General features: G+C 37.5%; 1 protein-coding gene across 2 annotated transcripts in view; it reads right to left on the minus strand.

Moving 5' to 3' along the window:
• Window positions 1-21900, minus strand: part of LOC140767196 (dol-P-Man:Man(5)GlcNAc(2)-PP-Dol alpha-1,3-mannosyltransferase) — a 43030-nt gene extending 21130 nt beyond the window's left edge. Inside the window, exons 1-7 of one of the 2 annotated variants that reach the window (XR_012105550.1) lie at window positions 21709-21900; window positions 21595-21629; window positions 21334-21471; window positions 20284-20352; window positions 4012-4169; window positions 3835-3901; window positions 3714-3767 (exon numbers count right to left, since the gene is read on the minus strand). Coding sequence is in view for 1 of the 2 variants with exons in the window: in XM_073107025.1 (XP_072963126.1) it covers window positions 3714-3767; window positions 3835-3901; window positions 4012-4169; window positions 20284-20352; window positions 21334-21471; window positions 21595-21629; window positions 21709-21844 (657 nt within the window). In the remaining variant the exon portion in view is untranslated. The remainder of the gene's footprint in view (window positions 1-3713; window positions 3768-3834; window positions 3902-4011; window positions 4170-20283; window positions 20353-21333; window positions 21472-21594; window positions 21630-21708) is intronic. The other variant, XM_073107025.1, reaches the window with a different exon arrangement.
• Window positions 21901-22915: the final 1015 nt, after the last annotated feature.

Below are 22915 nucleotides of genomic sequence, written 5' to 3' on the forward strand. Positions count from 1 at the left end.
TTGATACTGGATATACTCTTAGTGTATGATAGAGTATAGTTATAGTTAATGGTTACACTTTTAGCATATAACAGGGTACAACTATCATTGATATACTTTTAGCACATGATAGGGTATGTTATTACTAAAATATTCTTAGCGTATGGCAATGTATGATCATTTTCAAAGATACCTTTAGCATATGACAGAATATAATTATCTTCAGAGATACCTTTAGCGTATGATAAGGTATACTTTGAGCTTGTGGCATGACAGAGAATAGGTATCAAGTTTGTGGCCTAATACCACGGTCCAACATGGGAGATGATATTCAGAGTTTGAGACTAATGGCTGTGATAGTGAGAGATATGTGGACTATATCTAATTCTGACACACATGATTATCAAATGGTTGATATGCATCATACACATTACTAATGAGATTATTATTACTTGATTATGATTATTATACATCATATGCTGCTATATTTGGTGATGTTATATTATGATAACATCATGAGATATATTTTTTGTTTAAAATATAGTATGTTAATTCATGAGGACATATATATATATATACATGTTCATAATTAACATCATATTCCTTTCTGATTCACATTATCCAATACATGATTTATTCTCTATTTGACATCTCTGGTTTAAAGTAATGTCTATTCACTGAGTCTCTTGGTTCATGACTCACTTTCCTATATATAATAGTAGAATAGTTCTAAAAATTGTATATTTATTTCATTATGTACTAGAGAAAAGTTAGTTGTAACAGGTGACAATGTACATAAGTTTTTGTTCATATATTTTTGATAATTATAAACTTGATGGTTTGCCATGGCTTGTGTGGGTCCTGCCAAATTATGTAGTTGTCTAGTTTCATTAGTGTAGATTTAGATATTCGTATGTTCAAATATTTATTTGGATTATAGAATGATTTATCTCTGAGATGGATTATCATGACATGTTCATCTTTGTGTGGTGGCCCTGTTCGTCCTAAAACAAGCATCGCACGTGTTGTGTGGGAGCGTGGATATGCACGTGGCTGTCAAGTAAGGCGTTACACAAACAAACTACCAAAACCCTGCTACCTCAACAAACTAGTTCCACTAAGCACTCTCATCTCAAAAGGTTCTAAGACCTACATTAAAGTCTTTTAGCAACAAATATTAGTGTTACACATACAACTTATTAAACGAAGAGGTAGATCAACTTTAATTATACACCAAAAAATATTCCAATTTAATGATTTACCTAAATTATTCTCAGACTTCTAAGTTGAATTAATGATCAGAGAAAACCAAAATTAAGAACTTCTTTAAAATTGAAGTAAAATTCACATAAATAAAGCATCAAAAGGCAAACGGGTATCATAAGAGTTGAAAAGGACCCCAAACAACTAATATTCAAGCAAAATAAGCTCAATATCTACTAGCACAAGACAACATAGGTGGCCATAAGAGGGTACTAAGATAACACCGTATCAACGCCGATAATCATTAGCACAGTACATGTCGACATGTATCCGTTGAGCTAACTAGCACAGCAATCTTTGTATAGTCTAGGACAAAATTTTATGAATCATAGTAATCAAGATTATTCATCTTTAGTTTATCCTAACTTGCTTTTGAGCATATGGGTTCTATTTCTTGAGCTCGACTCAGTTTTGGCTCGATTTGAGCTCGCTCATTTTGTTAAATGGGTCGATCTCGACCCCAAATATCGAGCTCATTTATAAAAGAGTTGAGCTTAAAGCTGGCATTGGCTCACTTGAGCTTGTCTCAAATCAACTCATACATGTATAAATATCTAATCTCGGCTCAGTTATGGCATGATTTGAGCTCACTCATTTTGTTAAATGGATCGATCTCGAGCCCAAATATCGAGCGCATTTATAAAAGACTTGAGCTCAAGCTAGCATTGGCTCACTTGAGATCGTCTCAAATCAAGTTGTAAATATATCTTGCAGATATAGCAGCTTGATACTAGTTGACACCCTTCCAATTTTGTCTATTTATTTTTTGCTTTTGTTGTTTCCCCCTTTACTGCTTGTTCATCCTCTTCATGGAGTTACTCCTCTATGTTACTGCAATGTTTTTCCTGGGCCACCTTCACTACAAATCCTTCTCCAGCTTCTGCAAGGCTCCTATTCCATGGGACGATTATATTTGCGACAGTAAAACAGATACTCTGAGAATAGTAACAGTGAAATATGCATATATAGTGTAGGATGTGAACATATAGTGTGCAGATTAAAAGGACAACTGTAGATTATGATCAAAAAGTGCAGAATATGAATATAATAATTATTGATTACAAAGGTAGAAAGGATGGATTGTTGACATGAAGATTTGATTACATTTATATTGGTGGATTATAAATATGTGAATCTCGCTCAAAGGACAGTATTGCAAATAAAAAGAATTGTGGACTAAATATGTGAATTTATTAAGAGTTATTATAGCATGTGCATACTCCAAAGTAAGGAATTGGATTATGCTAAAGTATCTGTAGTTTAAGTAGTGGCATACAAATATTCTTCTTGAAGAACAGCATTCAAACCAATCAGTGAGGATTCAAACGACAAGGTCAAAAATAGTAGCCACAACCAACCAGTGAAGTTTCATATGACAAAGTCAGACCATACACGAAGGGCAAATAATGACATCCAAAGATGTCCAAAGATGAAGATGTCCAAACCCTAGAAAAGGCAGAAGTAGTGATATCCAATCTATACAACAGACTGACACGAACTGATTTGATTCATCCATTAGTTAGATATTTATTTGCTTATGGCTTGAATAGCTTAGTAGTTAGTGTTCTTGGGCTAAGGTGTTCGAACATCTGAAAGGGCTTGAATGGCACCTCTGAAAAGGCTTAAAAACTTTTCCATGGGTGGGAAAAAATTTGCCTAAGAGTTTTGAAGTCCCATGGAGGAGCCAAGGAGTTTCGTCTCGTGCGGAGAAAAGGAGATGCCATTGCTAGTGTTTTATTCTTTCAGATCAGGTGAAGAATATATAAAGGTTTAAAGGATAGTGGATAGTAGATGCAATCCATTATTATAAGTTACTATCTATTTTCATTAAATTTGAATATGTTAAGATAAGTTAATGACTCAAATTCATTATCACTTAAGTTAGGATCTATTAATATATTTTAGGATTCATTATTAAACCCTATTGTCTTCTTCTTCACCCTCTCTTTGCAGTTGTGGAACCCTAAGGCAGCGATAGCAATGGCAATTGCAGTGACAATGGCTGGGATGGAAAAGTGACAATGAGGATCTAACAGGTTCCTCTCTCCTTTCTCTCTTCTCCTTTCTTCTTTCTCTTTCTCCTCTTTCTTTCCTTCTCTTCCCTTTCTTCTTAGTCGTGCTGGTCGTACCGAGCATTGACATCCACTGTGCCGTGGCACATGCCAGTGGACAGGACAGCATGTGCCAACAGCAAAACAATCCTTGATGAAAATGATGTAAGCTTTTCACCATTTAAATCAGAAAAGTGGCCCAGAAAATTTTAGAGTGAATCAATATGATTCCATCAAGAGTTCAAATCTTGGAAACAACCTCCTCAAAGATAAGGGTAAGGTTGCATAAATCTTTGCTCCCCAAACCCCATGTAAAAGGGAGCCTCATGCAATGGGAGTATGGAATGCCCTCTCTTTATTTGCATCAGCAATGTAAGAATAAGTAATGACTACAAGAAACAACATTATATTGGAGCATACCTGCAGCAATGCAGCTCCCAACAATGCAAGAAACACCCCTTTAATGCTCATACCCTACAACAAAAGAGCTCGTTGATAAAATGCAAAATGGAAAAGAAATTTAATGACCTGAAGATAGTACCTTCAACATAAGTAGAAACAATGGTGGGGCATAAAGAAGAACATTCATCTTAATTGACACTGCTCCACTGTAACCAGAAAAACGGATAAGAAATTAAAATAAGTATCATCAGGCATTTATGTGAAAGAATAAATGTCTTATCTAAAATTAATTTGTAGATCAGAAATCAACAATCACCTGAAGATAATTAAAGCAAGGTGCCATTTTTGATAAAGAAGCAAAACCAGCGAAGCATGGAGCAAGGTCATCGCAAAACAATCATTGAAGAGACGAAGCATAAATATGGAATGAATTCTCCTTGATAAACAAAGTAAGCCTAAAGCCCACCATGGTAACTGCCATTGTCATTCAAGATAACAAAAACAAAGTTAAAATCATGAAAGACATCAAAAAAGTAGATGGACAACATTGCAAACTTGTGATTGAAAGGACTGATATTGTAACTATATTATAAAGAGCACTAGATATCTACAGAATAATATGATGTATTTCGGAGAAACCAGAAATGGAGCTAAAATATCCTTTGGATTGTTTCTAAGAAGTGTTTTTGATTGCTTTCATAAGATCTTCAAGATCAATAAAAGGATCTCTTGACTCAATTATATTGCGCCCGTTTGGATAGTATAAACTAGAAATTTTCAGGAGAAATGGCATTTAAATTTTCAGGAGAAATGGCACTCATACATGAAAACGTTTAGTACTGACAGACAGTTTGTACTAGCCAATATGGTCACTGTGTTAGTTGTCACAGTGCAAAACCGCTATGGCATGGCCTAGTCTAGTTTTTAACTTTTCACCATGTTTTCTTCCACCTTTACATTATTTTGATGGTTTTTGACCGGCATTCTATTCTAATGTGCACTAAAGAGTGAAATAAGCTAAGGATAACCCAATAATGCCAAATAATTGTTACAAAATTAATACAATTTGACAGAAGTACCAAACCACCTCTTCAAATAATGATAAATTGATAAGTCACCTCATCTTCCCCTCTACCTCCATAAGGAGAGCCCTGCTGGCCCAAAAGATTAATTCTCCCATACCAACAAGATATTCTCGTGGTGCAACAAATATTGTTGTTATTGATCAAAATCTTGGTGCAGACACTACTTTCAGGCACGTGATTCATGTAGATGTAAGAGGATAGCCCATCTAGTGAGACTTTGGTTAGACAACGAGTTATGAGGGAGAGACTTTGGTGTGAGGAGATTTAGTCTTTTTGGCATTATGGGTATTCTAATCTTTTGTCCTTTTAGGGTTCTGCTTGCCGTATTCTACGTTGTGCCTCATTTGTTCTTTACTCAATCAATCATTCCATGAAAATCGAAATGTTACAAAGCACAATCCATAACGAGCATGACAAGTTCCGATTCGCACAAAGAGATCACCATCAACGAAGAATAAGAAAAATCCATCACCACTGCACAACCTCTACGTGAGACTCAACGACCATCAAAAGTGAGTTGCTCATGTATTATTCAGTAATCAATTGCCAAAGACGAGATCAATCTTTTTCTTCATCGTAGATCAACAAAAAAAAAGCCTTTACGAAGAAAAAAAACTTAAATTTTCCTTATCTCGAAATTCAAATTTCAAAGTTTTGAAGTAGCAGATTTATTTCTGTTTTGATTATTATCCCTTCATTCAATTATGTCATTAAAATCCTACCTTTCTAAAACTATTATAGCCTATCCCAAATTTCAAACATTCAAATTTAGGAGATTTGCTCGTTCCTTAGATATCTCAACAAATCTTCTCTTACTTTAATCTTTCAACAAATCCCACATTACCAAAACTATCCAAACCCATCAAAATTTCCAATTGCCTATACCCCCAAATGAACTTCAATCCAAAACCTAATCACCAATAGACTGTTGAAATCCACCAACAAATGAAAGAATGTAGACAATCTCAAAAATCTCCAAATACTTATTAATCTCAAATGATAACATAACAAGCCTTTATATAAGGAAACCCTAAAAATATAAAAGAGTGGAATACCCATAATATAAAAAAAGACTAAAATCTTCTCACCTCAAAGCTTCTCCTATATGACTCATCATCCAACCAAAGTGTCACTGGATAGGCTACCATCCTGCATCTACGTGAGTACACATATATGAAAGTAGTGTCCGCATCAACTTTCCTGAGATGGGAATAACTCGACTCCATCAAGTGGGACCGAGGGCCGCTCTAGTAAAACTCTTAGAAGTTTGAATCTATCTACTAAAGCTCCTCATGAGTGATCGACATGCTATCAGACTTTGGGCGGTCTCTCTGTCAGACTAGGAATCAGTGAACTCCATCAACATTAGATGTTATGGAACTTGACAATATGGATGATATTCGAAAATTCAATCAAGAATCCTTTGAAAAATATGCTACCATGGTAGATGATATCAATGCCCATCTTGAGGCTCTTAAAATTTGTCATGAGAGGCATAAGAATGGAAGAGATGCTGAAGTTTCCAGTATGGGAATTGTGCATCAATCCTAACATTCAGTACCATCGACATGCCCCTAATCCCCTTACCAAGAAAAATTTCCTAAGAAGTTCCCACAATGGCACCATTATCAATATGACACTGTGGATCCAAACGTTATAGAGAGTTTAGAAACAACACTACTTATAGAGATTATAAAGACCATAAGGATCAAATAATAAAAAATATTAATGTGGATGCTCCCACTTTTAATGGGCGAATGAATCCAATGGTCTTCACCAATTGGATTCGGATTCACAAAATAGACTTCTTTCATTGGTACAACTTGTACGAAAATTGGAAATAGATTTGCCCAAATGGATCTAATCAGGCGTGCCAAGTTGTTTTGATAAAGTACGAAATAGATTTTAATCTGAAAGAATCAACCTCCAATAATTGATTAGGTGAAAATGAAAGAGAAACTAAAAGGAAAATGTTTATCTCAAAACCTATTGAATCAATGGAACAATTTTAGGCAAGGGACGAAATCTTTGAGCAATTACGTGTCTCTATTTGAAGAGTACATGTTAACGTGCATCATCATAGAAGATGAGAGGGTGACCTTGAGCCATTTCAGATCCAGCCTTAATGAAGATATTCGACGTGAGTTAATTTTACAAGAAAATAACCACACTAGACTAGGCCTACACTTTTGTGCTAAACTACGAAATGGTCACGAAACAATGTGTCGAGGCGTCCTATGAGTGGAATCCCTTTTAATCTTGCTCCAAATGGAACTACAACCTAGACGGCAATATCACTTCCTAAAAGTATTTAGAATATGGTGCCGATCAACAAAGATAAAGAGGAAGGACCTATGAGTGACACTATGCCTGCCACCAATCCTTGTCGATGCTATAGATGTAAGCAAATAGAGTACGTGACCATGCACTGTCCTAGAAAAGTTGTATACCTTAGGGAATAGGACAATTCGGTTGAGAAGACAATGCTGATGAACAAATTTATGTATCGGACCCTAATGTCATGCAAGAAAGAACAGTGATGAGGAACATGTCTATGAAGACCATCCCGTTGGTGTCGTCAAATGCACATTGACTCAACCGAAGAAGACAAATAATTGGCATCGGAGCATAATTTTTCACACATACATTAAATGTGGAACCAAAGGCTCCAAAGTAATCATCGATAGTGGAAATTGCATTAATGCGGTCTCTTCTAGTGTGGTGTCCCGTCTGGGATTAAAACCTACTCACCTAAGTCCTTACAAAATATCTTGAGTTAATAATCATTTATTTTCATTTCCTATCAATTTCTTTCATACAAAGAAGATATTTGGTGCAACTCGTACCAATGAATGTGGGACATATCATCTTGGGCCATTTGTGCCTATTAAATCGAGATGTGACCAAATTAGGTCGATCGAACTTGAGTCCTTTCATTTTCAAGGACACAAAGATCGAAATTAATCCTATGTGCCCCAAATTAGCTAACAAAGATAACAAGAAGAATGCTACTTATGAAAAGGGTTTGCATATCATAAACCAAATTCCTAGACTTGATGACATGCTTAATATGACGGTTGGAGTTATAATTTTCTCCAAAATCAAAGAGTGGTTATACCAAATTAGAATTCATCCAAGAGATGAATGAAAAATTGCTTTGAAAATCACGGATGGCTTGTGAATTATGCCTTTTGGACTATCCATCTCCGGTGCACCGAGTACATTATTGCGAGTTATGATACAAGTGCTCCAACCATTTATGCGCAAGTTCTTGGTGGTGTATTTTGATGATATCTTGATCTGTAGCCACTCGAAAAAACAATATTTAGATCATTTTTGCCCAATCTATCTCACCCTTCACACCTCAAACCTCTATGCTAATGAGAAAAGGTGCTTATTTCTCGTGAATAGGATCATATTCTTAGGGTTTGTGGTTTCATCTAAAAGAATATGCATTGACCCCCAAAAATCAAAGCAATTGTCAATTGGCTTGAGCCACAAAACATCTATGATATTCGCAAATTTCATGGACTTGCTATGTTCTATCGACATTTCATTCGTGAGTTGAGCAAAGTCATGTTCCCAATTATTGACTGCCTTAAAAATTGTGACTTTTAATGGACTCGAAATGCAAATAAGGCCTTCAAGAAAATCAAACTAAGAATGTCAAAATGTGATACCTCTAGAATTGGAATAGGTGGTGTCCTTAGTCAAGAACGCCACCTATTACCTACTTTAGCAAAAAGTTAAAGTAAGCAAAACAAAGGTATTCCACGTATGAAATAGAATTTTATACAGTTATTCAACATTTGCACTACTAAAGTCATTTTCTATTCCCGCATGAATTTGTGCTATATTCCGACCGTGAAGCTCTTCGATACCTCAATTCTCAAAAGAAGCTCAATGCTCAGCATAGTCACTGGATTGAATTTCTACAGGAATATATTTTTTTCCAAAACATAAGGCTGGAGTTGAAAACAAGGCAGCTGATGTGCTCAGTTGAAAAGTTAATCTTCTTTCTATCACAAGTATCACTATCATATGATTTGTCAAGCTAAAAAGAAGATTACACCTCATTCCCCAATTTTGGAGAAGCCTACATCACTTTATCAAATGATTTGAACGTATCTCTAAATGACTACTCTCTCTAGAAAGGTTATTTATTTGACACCAATAAATTTTGCATACCTCGTACATTTGTATGTGATATTTCAATTTGAGAGATTCATGTCGGTGACCTTTTGAATCATTTTGGACATAATAAGACTATCAAAGAAATGAAAAGCCAATTTTATTGGTGAGTCTCAAACATGATATAGCCAAAATAAATGCAGCTCCCATATTGGAAGCTTTAGCATCACCTCTATCTCATGCCTCCCATGACAAGTTTCAAGAGCTTTAGGGCGGGCATTGATATCATCTAGCTTTGTGGCATATTTTTTAATGAATTTCCGAATATTATCCATAGCATTAGGTTCTATAACAGACTAGAATTGAGAAATGGAAACTACCCGACTACTACGTAGGATCATACAAAAGAATTATCACTAATGACAATGCAAAGAGAAACGCAACAACTAATATTTATAATGCAATGATATGATAAGAGATAATAGCAAATCTCAAATAGTAATCAATCAAATAATCTAAGTCTGATCTCGACGAATTTCTAGCTACAAAAATATCAAAATTCAACATTTAATTGCAATCCAGTAGTGCACGCCCTTCGGATCAAAATGGTGACCTAGATGTCAAAGATTTTTCCTCCAATTATGGCACTAGTTCCACCTTAAATATTGAACATTTAATAGCCTATTAACCTCCTGTGACCATCTCTAATGATCCTTATGATACACTTGTTTTCACCCTTCCAGATATACATGTTTTTAACCCTGCCACTTCCTATTTTTCATCCACATGAAAAGAAAAGATAGATGCTTTTTTAGATAAACAGATAATATCTAACGCTAATGGAGGAATTCACAAGTTCCCGTCCGGTCCGATGGAGAGGCCACCCAAAATCTAATAGCACGTGGATCACGTGTGAGGAGCTTCCTCTGGGAGTTCTACCAGAGCTACCCTCAGCCCCACTTAACGGGGTCAAGTTTCTCCCACCTTGGAAAACTTAATGCAAACACTACTTTCAGATACATACTTACATAGACGTAGGAGAACCGGCCATCCAGTGACACTTTGATTTGGCGACAAATTGATGGATTACAGTACCAAAAGATCGGCTACGGAACGATTCCTTCAAGATCTGGATTTATTACAGGAATCAGTCCGCGCAACCGTGAAAAAATATTCACCAAATATTTTTCGGTAATCAGAAAATTATGAAACCAAATAGATTAGAATCGTAACTCCCTAATCTACAATTTTCGTATTTACACCCTTCGCAAATTCGAACTGTAACTGGGACAAAAACACGAAAGAATGCGGCTGATGGTGGTGGTGACGAGTGGAGTGGATGTTAGGGTTATGGATGATAATGAAGATGAAGGTGGATGGTGTATGTGGTTGAGAGATAAAGACGAAAGGGAAAAAGTGGTCAAGATCCCAAAGAAGAGGGAGAACTCGACAGACGAGGGAGATTAGAAGTTATGAGAGACCTTGCCGAAGATAAAGATGAAAGGTTGGTGAAGAGGGAGAAGGGAGAGAGAATAGAGAGAAGATAGAAGGCAAGAAATTAATAATCCAAATAACATTATAAATTTGGCTTCCATCCACACCTTTATAAAGGCTAGCCAACAAGCCCTAATATAATAACCAACCCTAATCCTAGTGCAATCCTGCCGATCGCGTTCGAACGCACAAAAGACGTTCTCTGTATGTGCGAACGCGATGCAAACGTTCGACCGCAACGTTCAAACGTGTCTGACCGCATTCGAACGCACTTTTCGCGTCCTCTGTATTTGCGAACCTGATGCAGGCGTTCACAAAGGCGTTCGAACGCAACCCATCCTACATTTGAACGCAACCCATCCTATATTTGAACGCAACCTACAGAAATTTTATTTTAATGAAAATAAAGAACTAATACAGTAAGAAAAAATCCTAACTAAATGTATCAGCCTACCACGCTTCTCCACTTTGCCCTCAAGGTGAAAAGTCAAGAAAATACTCCAAAATGTCAATCTCCAACTCCCATGTCGCCTCATCGGATGGCTTGCCAAACCACTCGACTAAAATCTCCATCTCTAATCTAGTACTATGTCATCGTCGGCGCCTAACAAGTACACGAACTAGCTCTACGATCTCTGTCTCCTCTAATGGCTCCGGTAGAACTGATCCAACGATCTCATGATCTCTAATCCACTCCCTTAGCAATAAAACATGGAAGACAGGATGCACTATCGACCCCTCCGGCAGCTCCAAACGATATGCAACCGGACCAATACGCTCTAACACTCGAAACGGACCAAAGTAATGATGTGCTAACTTTTGGTTTTGCATCGAACGTAAGGTCACCTATCGATACGGTTGCACCCTCACATACATCTAACTGCCAATGTCGAACTCCTATTCTCTATGGCTGCGATCATAAACTTGTTTCATACGGTTTTGAGCAAGTTTAAGATGGGCACGCAACCTTCTCAATGTGGCGTCTATCAATCAAAGTAAGTCCACATTTGTCCAATCTGCAGATGTCACTGGATCATAAGCGCGTAATGTCGGAGTCGTACGTCCATACACCGCCTCAAATGGAATCATGTCAGTGCTACTGTGATAGGCGGTGTTGTAAGACCACTCCGCCCAAAGTAAGAACTCCAACCATCGTCTCGATATCTCTCCAACAAAGCACCTCAAGTACTGCTCAATGCCTTAATTGACCACCTCCGTTTGGCCGTCCGTCTGTGAATGGTAGGCCGAATTGAAGTTCAATCGAGTCTCCTACAATTTGAAAAACTCCATCCAAAAGTCGCTCATAAATACACGATCACGATCCGAGACAATCGTGTGTAGCATGCCATATAACCGAGCAACATCTCTAACAAAAATTTCAGCCACTGACTTGATTGAAAATGGATGTGACAATGCCAAAAAGTGCGCATACTTGCTCAATCTGTCAACCACCACAAAAATAACAGAATAACCACGTACCAGCCTCTATAAAATTCATAGAAATGTCTTCCCAAACACGGTCCGGTATAGGTAAAGGTTGAAGTAATCCGGTCAATTTCAATGTGATTGCCTTGACCTTTTGACAGGCTTCGAAAGCACAGACAACTTCTCACATCCCGCCTCAATCCTAGCCACGTGCAACTTTGGAATATCCTTCTATAAGTCCTCAAGACACCCTCATAACTAGCCTCTGGTGTTTGGTAGTAGTGCTCCAACAATTTTTACCGCAATCCATCATTTGCGGGCACCCGAATGCATCCTCGGTCCACTAGCAAACCGTCTCGATTCTCCAACTCTAGATAGCGCTCTGGATCATCCATCACCTCCTGTAACAATCTCAAAATATTTGGATCAGATATACATGCATACCTCAGCTCATCAAGAAAATAAAAGGTGGGAGAAAAATAGGTTGCAAGTTCGATGGTATCAGGTTGGCGCGATAGTGCATCCGCCGCTCTATTTTCCGTTCCCTTCTTGTATTGGATTTTATAATCATACCCCAATAATTTTGTGACCCATCTCTGCTATGCCGGAGTGTGTATACGCTGTCCCATAAAGTATGGAAGGCTCCTTTGATCGGTTTGAATAATGAATCGCCTACCGATCAAATAAAACCTCTACTTTATAACTACATGCAGAATTGCCAACATCTCTCTCTCATAAGTCGATAATTGCTGAGATTTTTGTGATAAAGTCTTACTAAGAAAGGCAATAGGATGTCCTCCTTGCATTAGTACAGCTCCTATCCCAACACCCGACGCATCACATTCTACAATGAACTCTTTGGTGAAGTACGGTAACGTTAAAATAGGCGATGTCATTACTATTTTTGATTTTTCAAAGACTGTAGTAGCGTTAAAATAGTCGATCTAAAAGAGTCTTTCTTTAACAAAAAAGTGAGAGTTGCAATCTTGCCATACCCGACGATGAAGCGACGATAATATCCGATCATCCCCAAAAATCCTCGCAATCTAATGGTGGTAGTAGGCATAGGCCAAGCAGTCATGCATGCTACCTTTTGAGAATCCGCCGCTACACTTTCCATTGAGATGATGTGGCATAAATACTTCACTTGTGGTACTCCCCATAGGCACTTGAACTTCTTGATCTTCAATTGATTTTGCTTCAACAAATTCAGCACATCCTCCAAATGTCGCCAATGTTCTAATTCATTCCTGCTATACACCAAAATGTCGTCAAAAAAATACCGAGGCATACCTTCGCAATAGAGGCCGAAATATATCATTCATAAGATCTTGAAAAGTAGCAGGAGCATTGGTGAGACTAAAAGGAATCACCCGGAACTCATAATGCCCGTCTGGAGTCCAAAATGCAGTCTTATTCACATCCGCCGGATGAACTCTAATTTGATGATACTCGGCCCTCAAGTCAAGCTTGCTGAATATAGTCGCCTCTGGAAGCTTGTCCAATAGCTCTTCTATAACCGGAATGGGATACCGATCCTTGACGGTAATAGCGTTTAGTGCCCGATAGTCGATATAAAAATATCATGTCCCATTCTTCTTTCGCACTAATAGCATGGGCGATGAGTAAAAGCTATGACTTGGGTGAATGAGGCCTTACTCCAACATCTTAGCTACCATCCTGGAGATAACTTCTTTTTGCACATGTGGATACTGATATGGCCTCACATTCGCCAGTGCAACCCCGAGCACAATCTCTGTGCGGTGGTCCACCGTTCTCCTTGGTGGCAACTCCCTTGGTTCCTCAAACAATCTAGCAAATTTGTCTAATAAATTAAACAACTCGATGGTAGTATATAGACTCATTTGAGGCTCATCTCCTACTGGTCCTAACTGAAGAAAATAGGCCAAATCACTCGCACATGGCAACCCCACCATCGGCTATATCGCAGGAATCGATGGAGATCGAACGCCATCAAGTCGCACATCTTTGTTTTCTTGCTTAAATTTCATCCACATGCTCCGGAAATCAGAAGTGACAGGTCCCAAACTTTGTAACCACTGAGTGCCTAGGACAATGTCCGCTCCTCGCAGCGCCAACAGATACAAGTCCACAATGATATCGTGTTCTTGCACCCGTATACCGACCCGACAACACAAGCTTTCCGCCTTAAGTTTCGTGCCGTCTCCAATAGCAACGTCAAACCCCATAGTCGGTTCAGCATTTAAACCCAATCTTTTTACTAACCTCTCGTCTAGAAAGTTGTGTACTCCCAGAATCGATGAGAATATGCACACAATGCCTTCTAACGAGTCCATCTACTCGTAACGTCCTCAGAGCGCCCGAATATGCATGTATCGAAATTTCAACTTGGATATCTTCCTCCACGCCCTCCTTAACAGCCTCCTCATAGACCTCCTCATAGACCTCCTCTAGACACTATTTATCATCAACAACCTCATCATCCTCCTCGAGACCGTCGATGAGCATCACTCCCGATCGGTTTGGAACATCGATGACCAAGGGTGAAACGTTCATCGCATCGAAAGCAAAGGCCCTTCACTCTTCGCTCTTCGCTCCTCCACCTGAGCAGGTATGAGAGTTCAAACGGGAGGTCTAATGTCTCCTCTAACATCGGAAAAAGATCTTAAATGTGGTCGTGGTCTAGTGCTCGCAGCCGCTATTTTTGAACCCGTAGAATTTTTAGCCAGCATTCTAGGTGCAAACTGCCTATCTCAGTTGCCCCAACTTACTTTTGCTGCCATCTTGAGAGCCTTATGTGTTTGCTCTATCTTCACGGCCTTCTCAAAGGCCTCCTCAAAAGTGATAGGACAAAGAGTACAACCATCCGCGTGTATCTCATCCCGCAGCCCTGAAATAAGTGTGCTCATCAATGTCGGTTCGGGACAAGGTGGCTCACATCGACTAGTAACTCTTTCAAATTCAGATTAATACTCCAATACGGTTGTCCTCTGAACCATCTTGTTTAATGTGGCAGGAAAATCTTCATATACCACTGTCCCAAATCTACGTGTAATCCTCCTACAAAAGTCAACCCAACTGATAAATCCTCCACCACGAATAACCGATCTATACCAATGCAATGTCATTCTTTGGAGGTGAAAGCTTGCCATTTGGACCTTTGTGTCCTCCGCTGTCCCTTGACAATTAAAGTATTGCTCTATTTGAAACATCCAATTCGTTGGATCACCGTCTTAGAATTTTGAAAAGTCCAAGCATGCGGTTCTCTCCCGAATAGCATTGTCGGGTTCGTGAAAGAGGTTCAGGTCTGAACATTTGTGCATGTTGATCCCCTTTTCTAAATCCTCAAGCACGTTCATCACCATCTCCGAAGCGATCAACCTCATCCTCAAGGTGCCAGTCCTCCTCATCGACGAAGTGCACCGATGCCGCACGCCTCTCGGGTTCCACCACCGTCGGTCTTAGATTTTGTATCGAAGATAGAGGACGATGTGTAGGCATAGGTAAAAAAGGATCATTGACACTCACATGTCGCACCTGGACCTGTGGGGTATCGGTTCAATGAGGTCCCACCACTGGTCCTTCTTGAGGCACCGATCGGTTCATGACATATTCTCTTAAATCATTATGATCCTTTTACATTGCGTCAACTCTATGCAACAATGTTTGGAACATGCCCCTGAGTTCATCCGCCAAGCGCATATTCACCCATGGACATTGGTTGACTCGGTCCTGCCATGGTCGATCCAAAGGAATCGGTCTCACGATTAGGGTTATCGTGAGTTGAGTCTTCCCTAGTCGGTGTGTTCTCTATTGTCTCCTTGTTGATGTCATCTTCCTTATTTCAACCATTAAAAGAGGTCTAAGGTTTACCTAGCTCTGATACCAAATTGATGGGTTACGATACCAAAAGATCGGCTACGGAACGATTCCTTCAAGATCTGGATTTATTACAGGAATCAGTCCGCGCAACCGTGAAAAAATATTCACCAAATATTTTTCGGTAGTCAAAAAATTACAAAATCAAGTGGATTAGATCCATAACTCCCTAATCTACAATTTTCGTATTTACGTCCTTTGCAGATTCGAACTGCAACTGGGACGAAAACACGAAAGAACGCAGCTGATGGTGGTGGTGATGGGTGGAATGGATGTTAGAGTTATGAATGATAATGGAGATGAAGGTGGATGGTATATGTGGTTAAGGGATAAAGACGAAAGGGAAAAGTTGGTCGAGATCTCAAAGAAGAGGGAGAACTCGACAGACGAAGGAGATTAGAAGTTAGGAGAGACCTTGCCAACAGTAAAAGTGAAATGTTGGTGAAGAGGGAGAAGGAAGAGAGAATAAAGAGAAGATAGTTGACAAGAAATCAATAATCCAATAACATTATAAATTTAGCTGCCATCCACATCTTTTTAAAGGCTAGCCAACAAGCCCTAGTACAATAACTAACCCTAATCCTAGTGCAATTCCGCCGATCGCATTTGAACATGCCCGATCACGTTTAAACGCACAAAAGACGTTCTCTGTATGTGTGAACGTGATATAGACATTTGAACGCAGCGTTTAAACGCACCCGACCGCGTTCGAACGCACTTTTCACTTCCTCTGTATTTACAAACCGGATGTAGACGTTCGCAAGGGCGCTCAAACGCGACCCCTATAGGAATTTTATTTTAATGAAAATAAAGAACTAATACAGTAAGAAAAAATCCTAACTAAATGTATCACAAATTCATGAGGAAAAGATGTGAGATTTTAGTATCTTTGGCATTATAGGTATTCTTGCCTTTTGTCCTTTTAAAGTTTGCCTAAATAAAAAGTTGTTATGTCATCATTTGAGGTTGATGTGTAATTGGAGGTTTTCTAGATTATCTACTTTCATTTTCTCTTGTTGGTGGATTCCATGGATTCCAATAGTTCATTCATGCTACATTAGTTTTGGGTTAGCCTGAATTGAATAAAGGATTGGGTTTTGGGTTGAAGTTGATTTGGGAGAGATAGGCAATTTGAAATTTTGATAGATTTAATTAAAGAAAGAGAAGATTTGTTGAGATATTTAAGAAAAGAGCAAATCTCCAAAATTTAAATTTTCGGAATTTGGGAAAGGCTATAACAATTTCGGAAAGCTAAGATTTTAATGAGATGCTTAAATGACGGGATAATAATCAAAATAGAAACTAATATGCTAATTCAAAACTGTGAAATTTGAATTTCGAGATAAAGAGAAAAAAAAATTTTTTCCCAGAGGTTTTTTCTTTTTTTAATCTACGACGCAAAGAGAAAGATCGATCTCGTCTTTGACAATTGATTATTGAATAACAAGAGCGACTCACTTTTGATGACCGTTAAGTCTCATGTGGAGGTTCCACGGTGGTACCGAATTCATTTTGTTCCTCGCCAGTGATGATCTCCCCATGCGGTTCAAAACTTGTCGTACTCGTTGTGCGTCAAACTTTGTAACCTTCTAGCGTTCATGGGGCAACCGATCAAACAAAGAATAAATGAGGCGCAACGTAGAATCCGAAAGACAAAACATCCATAATCTGGAACATTAGCTCTAATACCAAAACTAATGTAGAACGACAATATCAATAGAGAAAAATAAAGAAAAAAACCCATGAAATCCTCCAACAAGCTATTAGAATCCACTAACAAATGAAAAAAAGTAGACAATCTCAAAAATCTTTAAATATTATTAACCTCAAATGATAACATAACAAGCATTTATATGGACAAATCTCAAAAGGACAAAAGACTAGAATACCCATAATGCAAAAAAGCCCAGCAGAGTTTTCATATACTACATGTCAACATCTATGCTCATTTATTTGCTTGCATCCATCTACCAAGTGATCTCTTGTGGTACTCCTAGACACTACAACACATCTAGGCATCCTCCTAGATGTGTTACCTGAATCAACCGACGCCTCCTCCATAATGGATCACAACATAATAGCTGCACCCAATGATGGTCGTGCCCCTGCATGCCACTAGCGCGTATTTATAATATTTTTAATAAAACTTTTAAGATATTTAGAAATATTTTTAAATATTCGGCATGTCAATCTTTGGTTTTAATTTAAATATTGTATTAAAACCTAATATTATATGTCAAATATAAATATTATTCAACATATAATATGATTGAATACATTTATTAAAACTAATATTAATAATTGAACACTCAATAAGATGATTAAATACTCCATAATATAATTGAATGCATAACATTTGACACATAAAACTAATTGATAATAGTTCAATAACTAAAACTAATATTTAGTTGAATGTAGAATAGCGAGGAGAATCAAAGATTTTATTTACTGGCACAAAAATAATACAAGAATGTTGCATTAAATATTATTGATAATCTTCAAAACTGATATACTGACAGTATTGCTCATTGTAAGTTGTGACGTCTCACATGGTTTTCATACAAATAAAAATTTTACAATTTTCCTATGATATGATATGGATAGTGAACATACACAAAAACGACGAGCATTGACATTGGCACAAGCATACCAAAAGCATATGCAAATTACGGATATGAAGTATAATAAAAATGTTGTGATTCTAATAGGTGGATTAATATGATGGTAATAATGAACTCATATCATCTTGTGGATGCCCCTCTCCTAATGTCCTGCTACCAACAGACTTAATTTATTTCCTTGTATGGTTGTAATCATGTTGAGCTTGAAATGGTCCTTTTTCTTTCTTCTGTCTCTGATAAATTCTGCCTTGTGGTTGTCTAGGTCTGGCCACATAGTCTTGATCCTTTATAAAAACAATACCTCTCTGAGAAGGTTGTATAGCAGGGACGTATGTCTCATCTTCAGTATCACCGTCACTAGACTGAGTCCTGTCTTTATCACCATCACCATCATCATCATCATCATTATTATCATTTCTAGTCTCACCATCATCAATTTTCTTAAGTCTAAATTAACAAATTTGAAAGTAAAAATTTATGTGAAGTCACTATCATCAAAGACCCCCTAATTAGGCTATAAAATATTGTAGTTGTAAACCCAAGGATCTCTCTTGTATGATTGATGAATTAATGAAAAACTCTTTTATGATGACCACAGATCCTTATTTCTCCTCTAGATAAGGCAATTACGGGTATAAAGCCCTATGAAATAAGTATAATTACCCAAAACTTTACCCTCAATTTCCCTTACTTTTTCTCTCCATCTGAATCAAGAATAAGATTTAGCCAACTTTAAGAAAGTGGAACACCCAGTTTGGATCATTTTTGCTGGCGCGAACATTTGAACACTCCAGAAGATCCTATTTGATAGTGAAACAACCCAACCTTTGACCGATCTCTCATAATCAGAGTTTCCTGCACCTCAAATTAATCAAACAGCACACCATGGATGGTCGTGCCATGGCACGGCACGGCACGGCATGGCACATACCGCGGCATTTGTCGATTGTGCTATAAGAGATGGAGAGAAAAAGAGAAGGGAGACTAACGGCGCTTTCCTCTTCGATCTCCTCGTCACCGCTCGCCGCCGTCGTTCGCCACTCGGCTGCCATCATTTGCTACCAAAGTTGAAGGCATCATCAATTCGGATCCGCAACTGTACTCTTTCTTCACCTACCCCGACTCACCCGAGGTCTTCTTCCTCCTCAGGCTGGGGCTGGGGCTAGGAGGGTATCCCGGCTTGGGACGCAACGACGCCTTCATTGATAGAGCTCTCCAGCACGACAAGCGATGACTGCGGCAAGGTTGGCAGCGACGAAAGCTCAGACGGCAAGCAAATTGCCGCTATTAGGGGTGTCGTGCGACACTCCTCGTGCCACGTGCCGGTACGCCGCCGGCACGACCATCATTACAGCAAACCAAGACTCTTACATTGTAGTCCACATTAAAAGTTTAAAAAAAGCCCATTTTCATTACCACCATTAGTGAATATGGCTATTCTATACCGGTATTTTGCCAACCTATCATTGTTCACAGCCAAAGAAAATATATACTTTTATTCATTCTTTTCCAAGAACTTGACTGAGGCTGATTTTTTTTCAGATCATACCTAGACAACACATTGAAAAGGGAGGAATCTGAACCAGGTTAGTTTCAGTTAGTTCCTTTTGAATCTAAATTGAATACATGATACAGATATGTAAAGTCCTTATTATTGATCTCTATTAATCTGTTCACTTGCATCTAGATTAGAACTTGCTCATCTGCATTGATGTGTCCTAAGTCCTAAATTCCTAATTGAGTGATCATTTCATATACCTGCATATGTGTGCATTCAATTCAATAAAATACTTCCTCAAATTATCGAAAATAATAACATCCTTAACAAAAAATTTTAAAAAAAAAAGACAACTAGGAATGTGCAGACAATTATAAACCCATTGTACATACCCAAAAAATATGAAACCAACCTAGCAATCCATAAATCCATATTAATGAAAGGAAACGAAACCATAACAAAAAATATCATACCACTTCAGTCTTCAAATATATGAATAGGATGATGCCCAGATTAACAATGTACAGAATGCCAAACAGAATCTGGAAAAATACAGAGATAATTGAAAAGTCAGAGCTGGAAAACTACTAAAATTTATATGAAAACAAAATAATAAAATAGAAATAAATGGATTTCCATCCATTCTAGCACCAAAGATCAATACTACTGCATAAAACAATCATCACATGTATTAAAGAAGATATCAAAAGAATTTTGTACTAGCTCGAAGTAATTTTATATTTACTCGGCTAGTGATGAATGAACTTTTATTAGGCTGATCTAATGAGCCCAAAAGTAATTACAATAATCCCACACCCCCATTCAATTGAATATTAAATCATTAAGTAAAATAGTATAAATAGCTCTACATCACAAATAATTTCTTCCCTATGGTATGTTTGGAATAAATTATAGATTCCATTCAATCAATTTCATTTGTGCACTCGCAAAAGCATCTGGTTCTATCACTTGTTGTTCTGAGCTAGCTAAATGACCTAAAACTTCTCCAAGTGAAGCAATTCATGTCTAGAAAAATATCTTCCCTGATTCTCATAGACCTTTATATTATTAACGACAAGCTCCATTCACATTTAAAGCATGTTGCTGTGTTATTTTCCTAATAACCAAATTATGCTCACTAGTAATGATAGTTCTGACACATTGACAATCACCTCCATACTACAATCTTGTCCTTGACTCCAGTTTGCATTTCATGCACATTACTGAGGCTCAGCAGTTAATTCTTATCCATTGATAATCACAACTCATAGGTAGTAAAATCTAATTTGTATCACATGTCAAGAGATTCACGTACAAAAAAAAATTGTACAAAAACAACTAAAACAAAAATTAAGACAAAATTGGTTGAATTGAAAAAAGAAAAAAAAATAGAATGCAGAAGCATTCTGCCTAGGAGAAGGATAATGGCACAGACAGCCTTAAGTTTAGCATAGTCAACCATAAAAGAAAACAGAACAAAGAAAGAACTAAACAAATTAGCTCCTATGAAGACTAAATATCACCTGTGCAGGAAAGACCTGGCCACCAGTTATAAACTTAATGAGAGAGTACACATAGAGAAACCCAGCTGGATACACCAAAGGCCCTGTATCCCCTTTCAGCTTGGTGTAGTCCCTCTCCCCCGCAAGAAAACCATCTACCTGCCCTTCCCATAACGATTAAATTACAAAAAACAAAACAAAACAAAAGGTTTGGTAGCATCAAGCAAAATTCAACTATTACTCAAAGCAGGGGAAATAGAAATCGGCCATACAGAATTTCACCTGGGAAATGTACGCATCCCAATCTATCTTCGTATCTGAAGTGAAACGAAACGAAAAGAGCAACTAACATCAGAAACACATCAAAATGCTATAGGGGAAAAGATGGTCTCTCACAAGGGACGTAGGAGATGATGAACGAGACCAAGACGGCATCAAGAACCAGAAAGAGAGAAGCGAAGAGGGCCGTCGGAATCTTGTAGCCACTCTGAGCTTTGGATGCTCTCTCTCCGATCGATCTGACTCCTCTCATGACTTCCGCGAGATCGTTCTCCGACTCTCTTTATTTTTACCCTCTTCGATATAGCCACTTGCTCCTGAGTTCTCTCTACTTTCCTGCGCGTAGGGGCAAAACTGCAATAAACGGAAAACCCGATGGTAATAGTAGGGCAGTATTTATATGAGTTTTTGACCAAATTTGCTACAGGAAATAATATTTTCGAAATTACTTACTTGAGAAATTTGCCCTAAAAGCACTTAGGTTTTGGAATTTGTCACTTAGGTCTATTTTCAATTTCCTTTGTAGATGCAGCTATTTTCTATTTTTAGCTTTCAAATTTGTTCTTTTATCATTTAGTGTCTTATTAAATACTGATGTAATACTATAATCTAGAGAAAAGTGATATCGTACTATTCTTCATCGTCTTCTTCTGTTTTTTTAATCACTTTATTATTATATTTCTTTTCTCTATAAAATTTATCTAATCAGTTTTAATTAATAAAATAGGAGACTAATCAGAAATAGTGGCAACATATTTAAAATTAATTATTTAGCTATTCATTTGACTTGTCATCAATAAGTATGTGAATTCGTCTAGCTATTCCAATGGTAGATGGGATGAGTATTAGACTTTATTCGGATCGAGAATATGGAGGAATAAGGAGGAATTGAAATAGCAAAAATAAATTTGTTATTACTAAAATAATAGTTGTATTTTAGGAATAGCTATTCATATGTTTACTTGTATTTTGGAATAAAGGTATAATAATTTTTATATAATATAATGTGAATGAAATGATGAGAAAAATTACTATAATATCCTTCGATTTAATTTAAAATAGATTGATGGGATAGAGGGAGAGAAGCTTATAATATTATAATTATGCAATACATGCATGAAATATTGAATATTTATACTTTACGCTCTTACCGGTATGTATTACTATAGTGGGAGTATACATATACATTGTGTGCTAGTACGTATATAAAGCATTACCTTTTGACAAACAATATTAATTATTATCATACTTACTTATCTACCGGCACTGATTACTATTTTAGGAGCATATATATGAATTGTGTGTTAGTGTATATATAATACAT

This window comes from Typha angustifolia, chromosome 9, assembly GCF_048772165.1.
Source record: "Typha angustifolia cultivar Huaian chromosome 9, ASM4877216v1, whole genome shotgun sequence".
NCBI lineage: Eukaryota > Viridiplantae > Streptophyta > Magnoliopsida > Poales > Typhaceae > Typha > Typha angustifolia.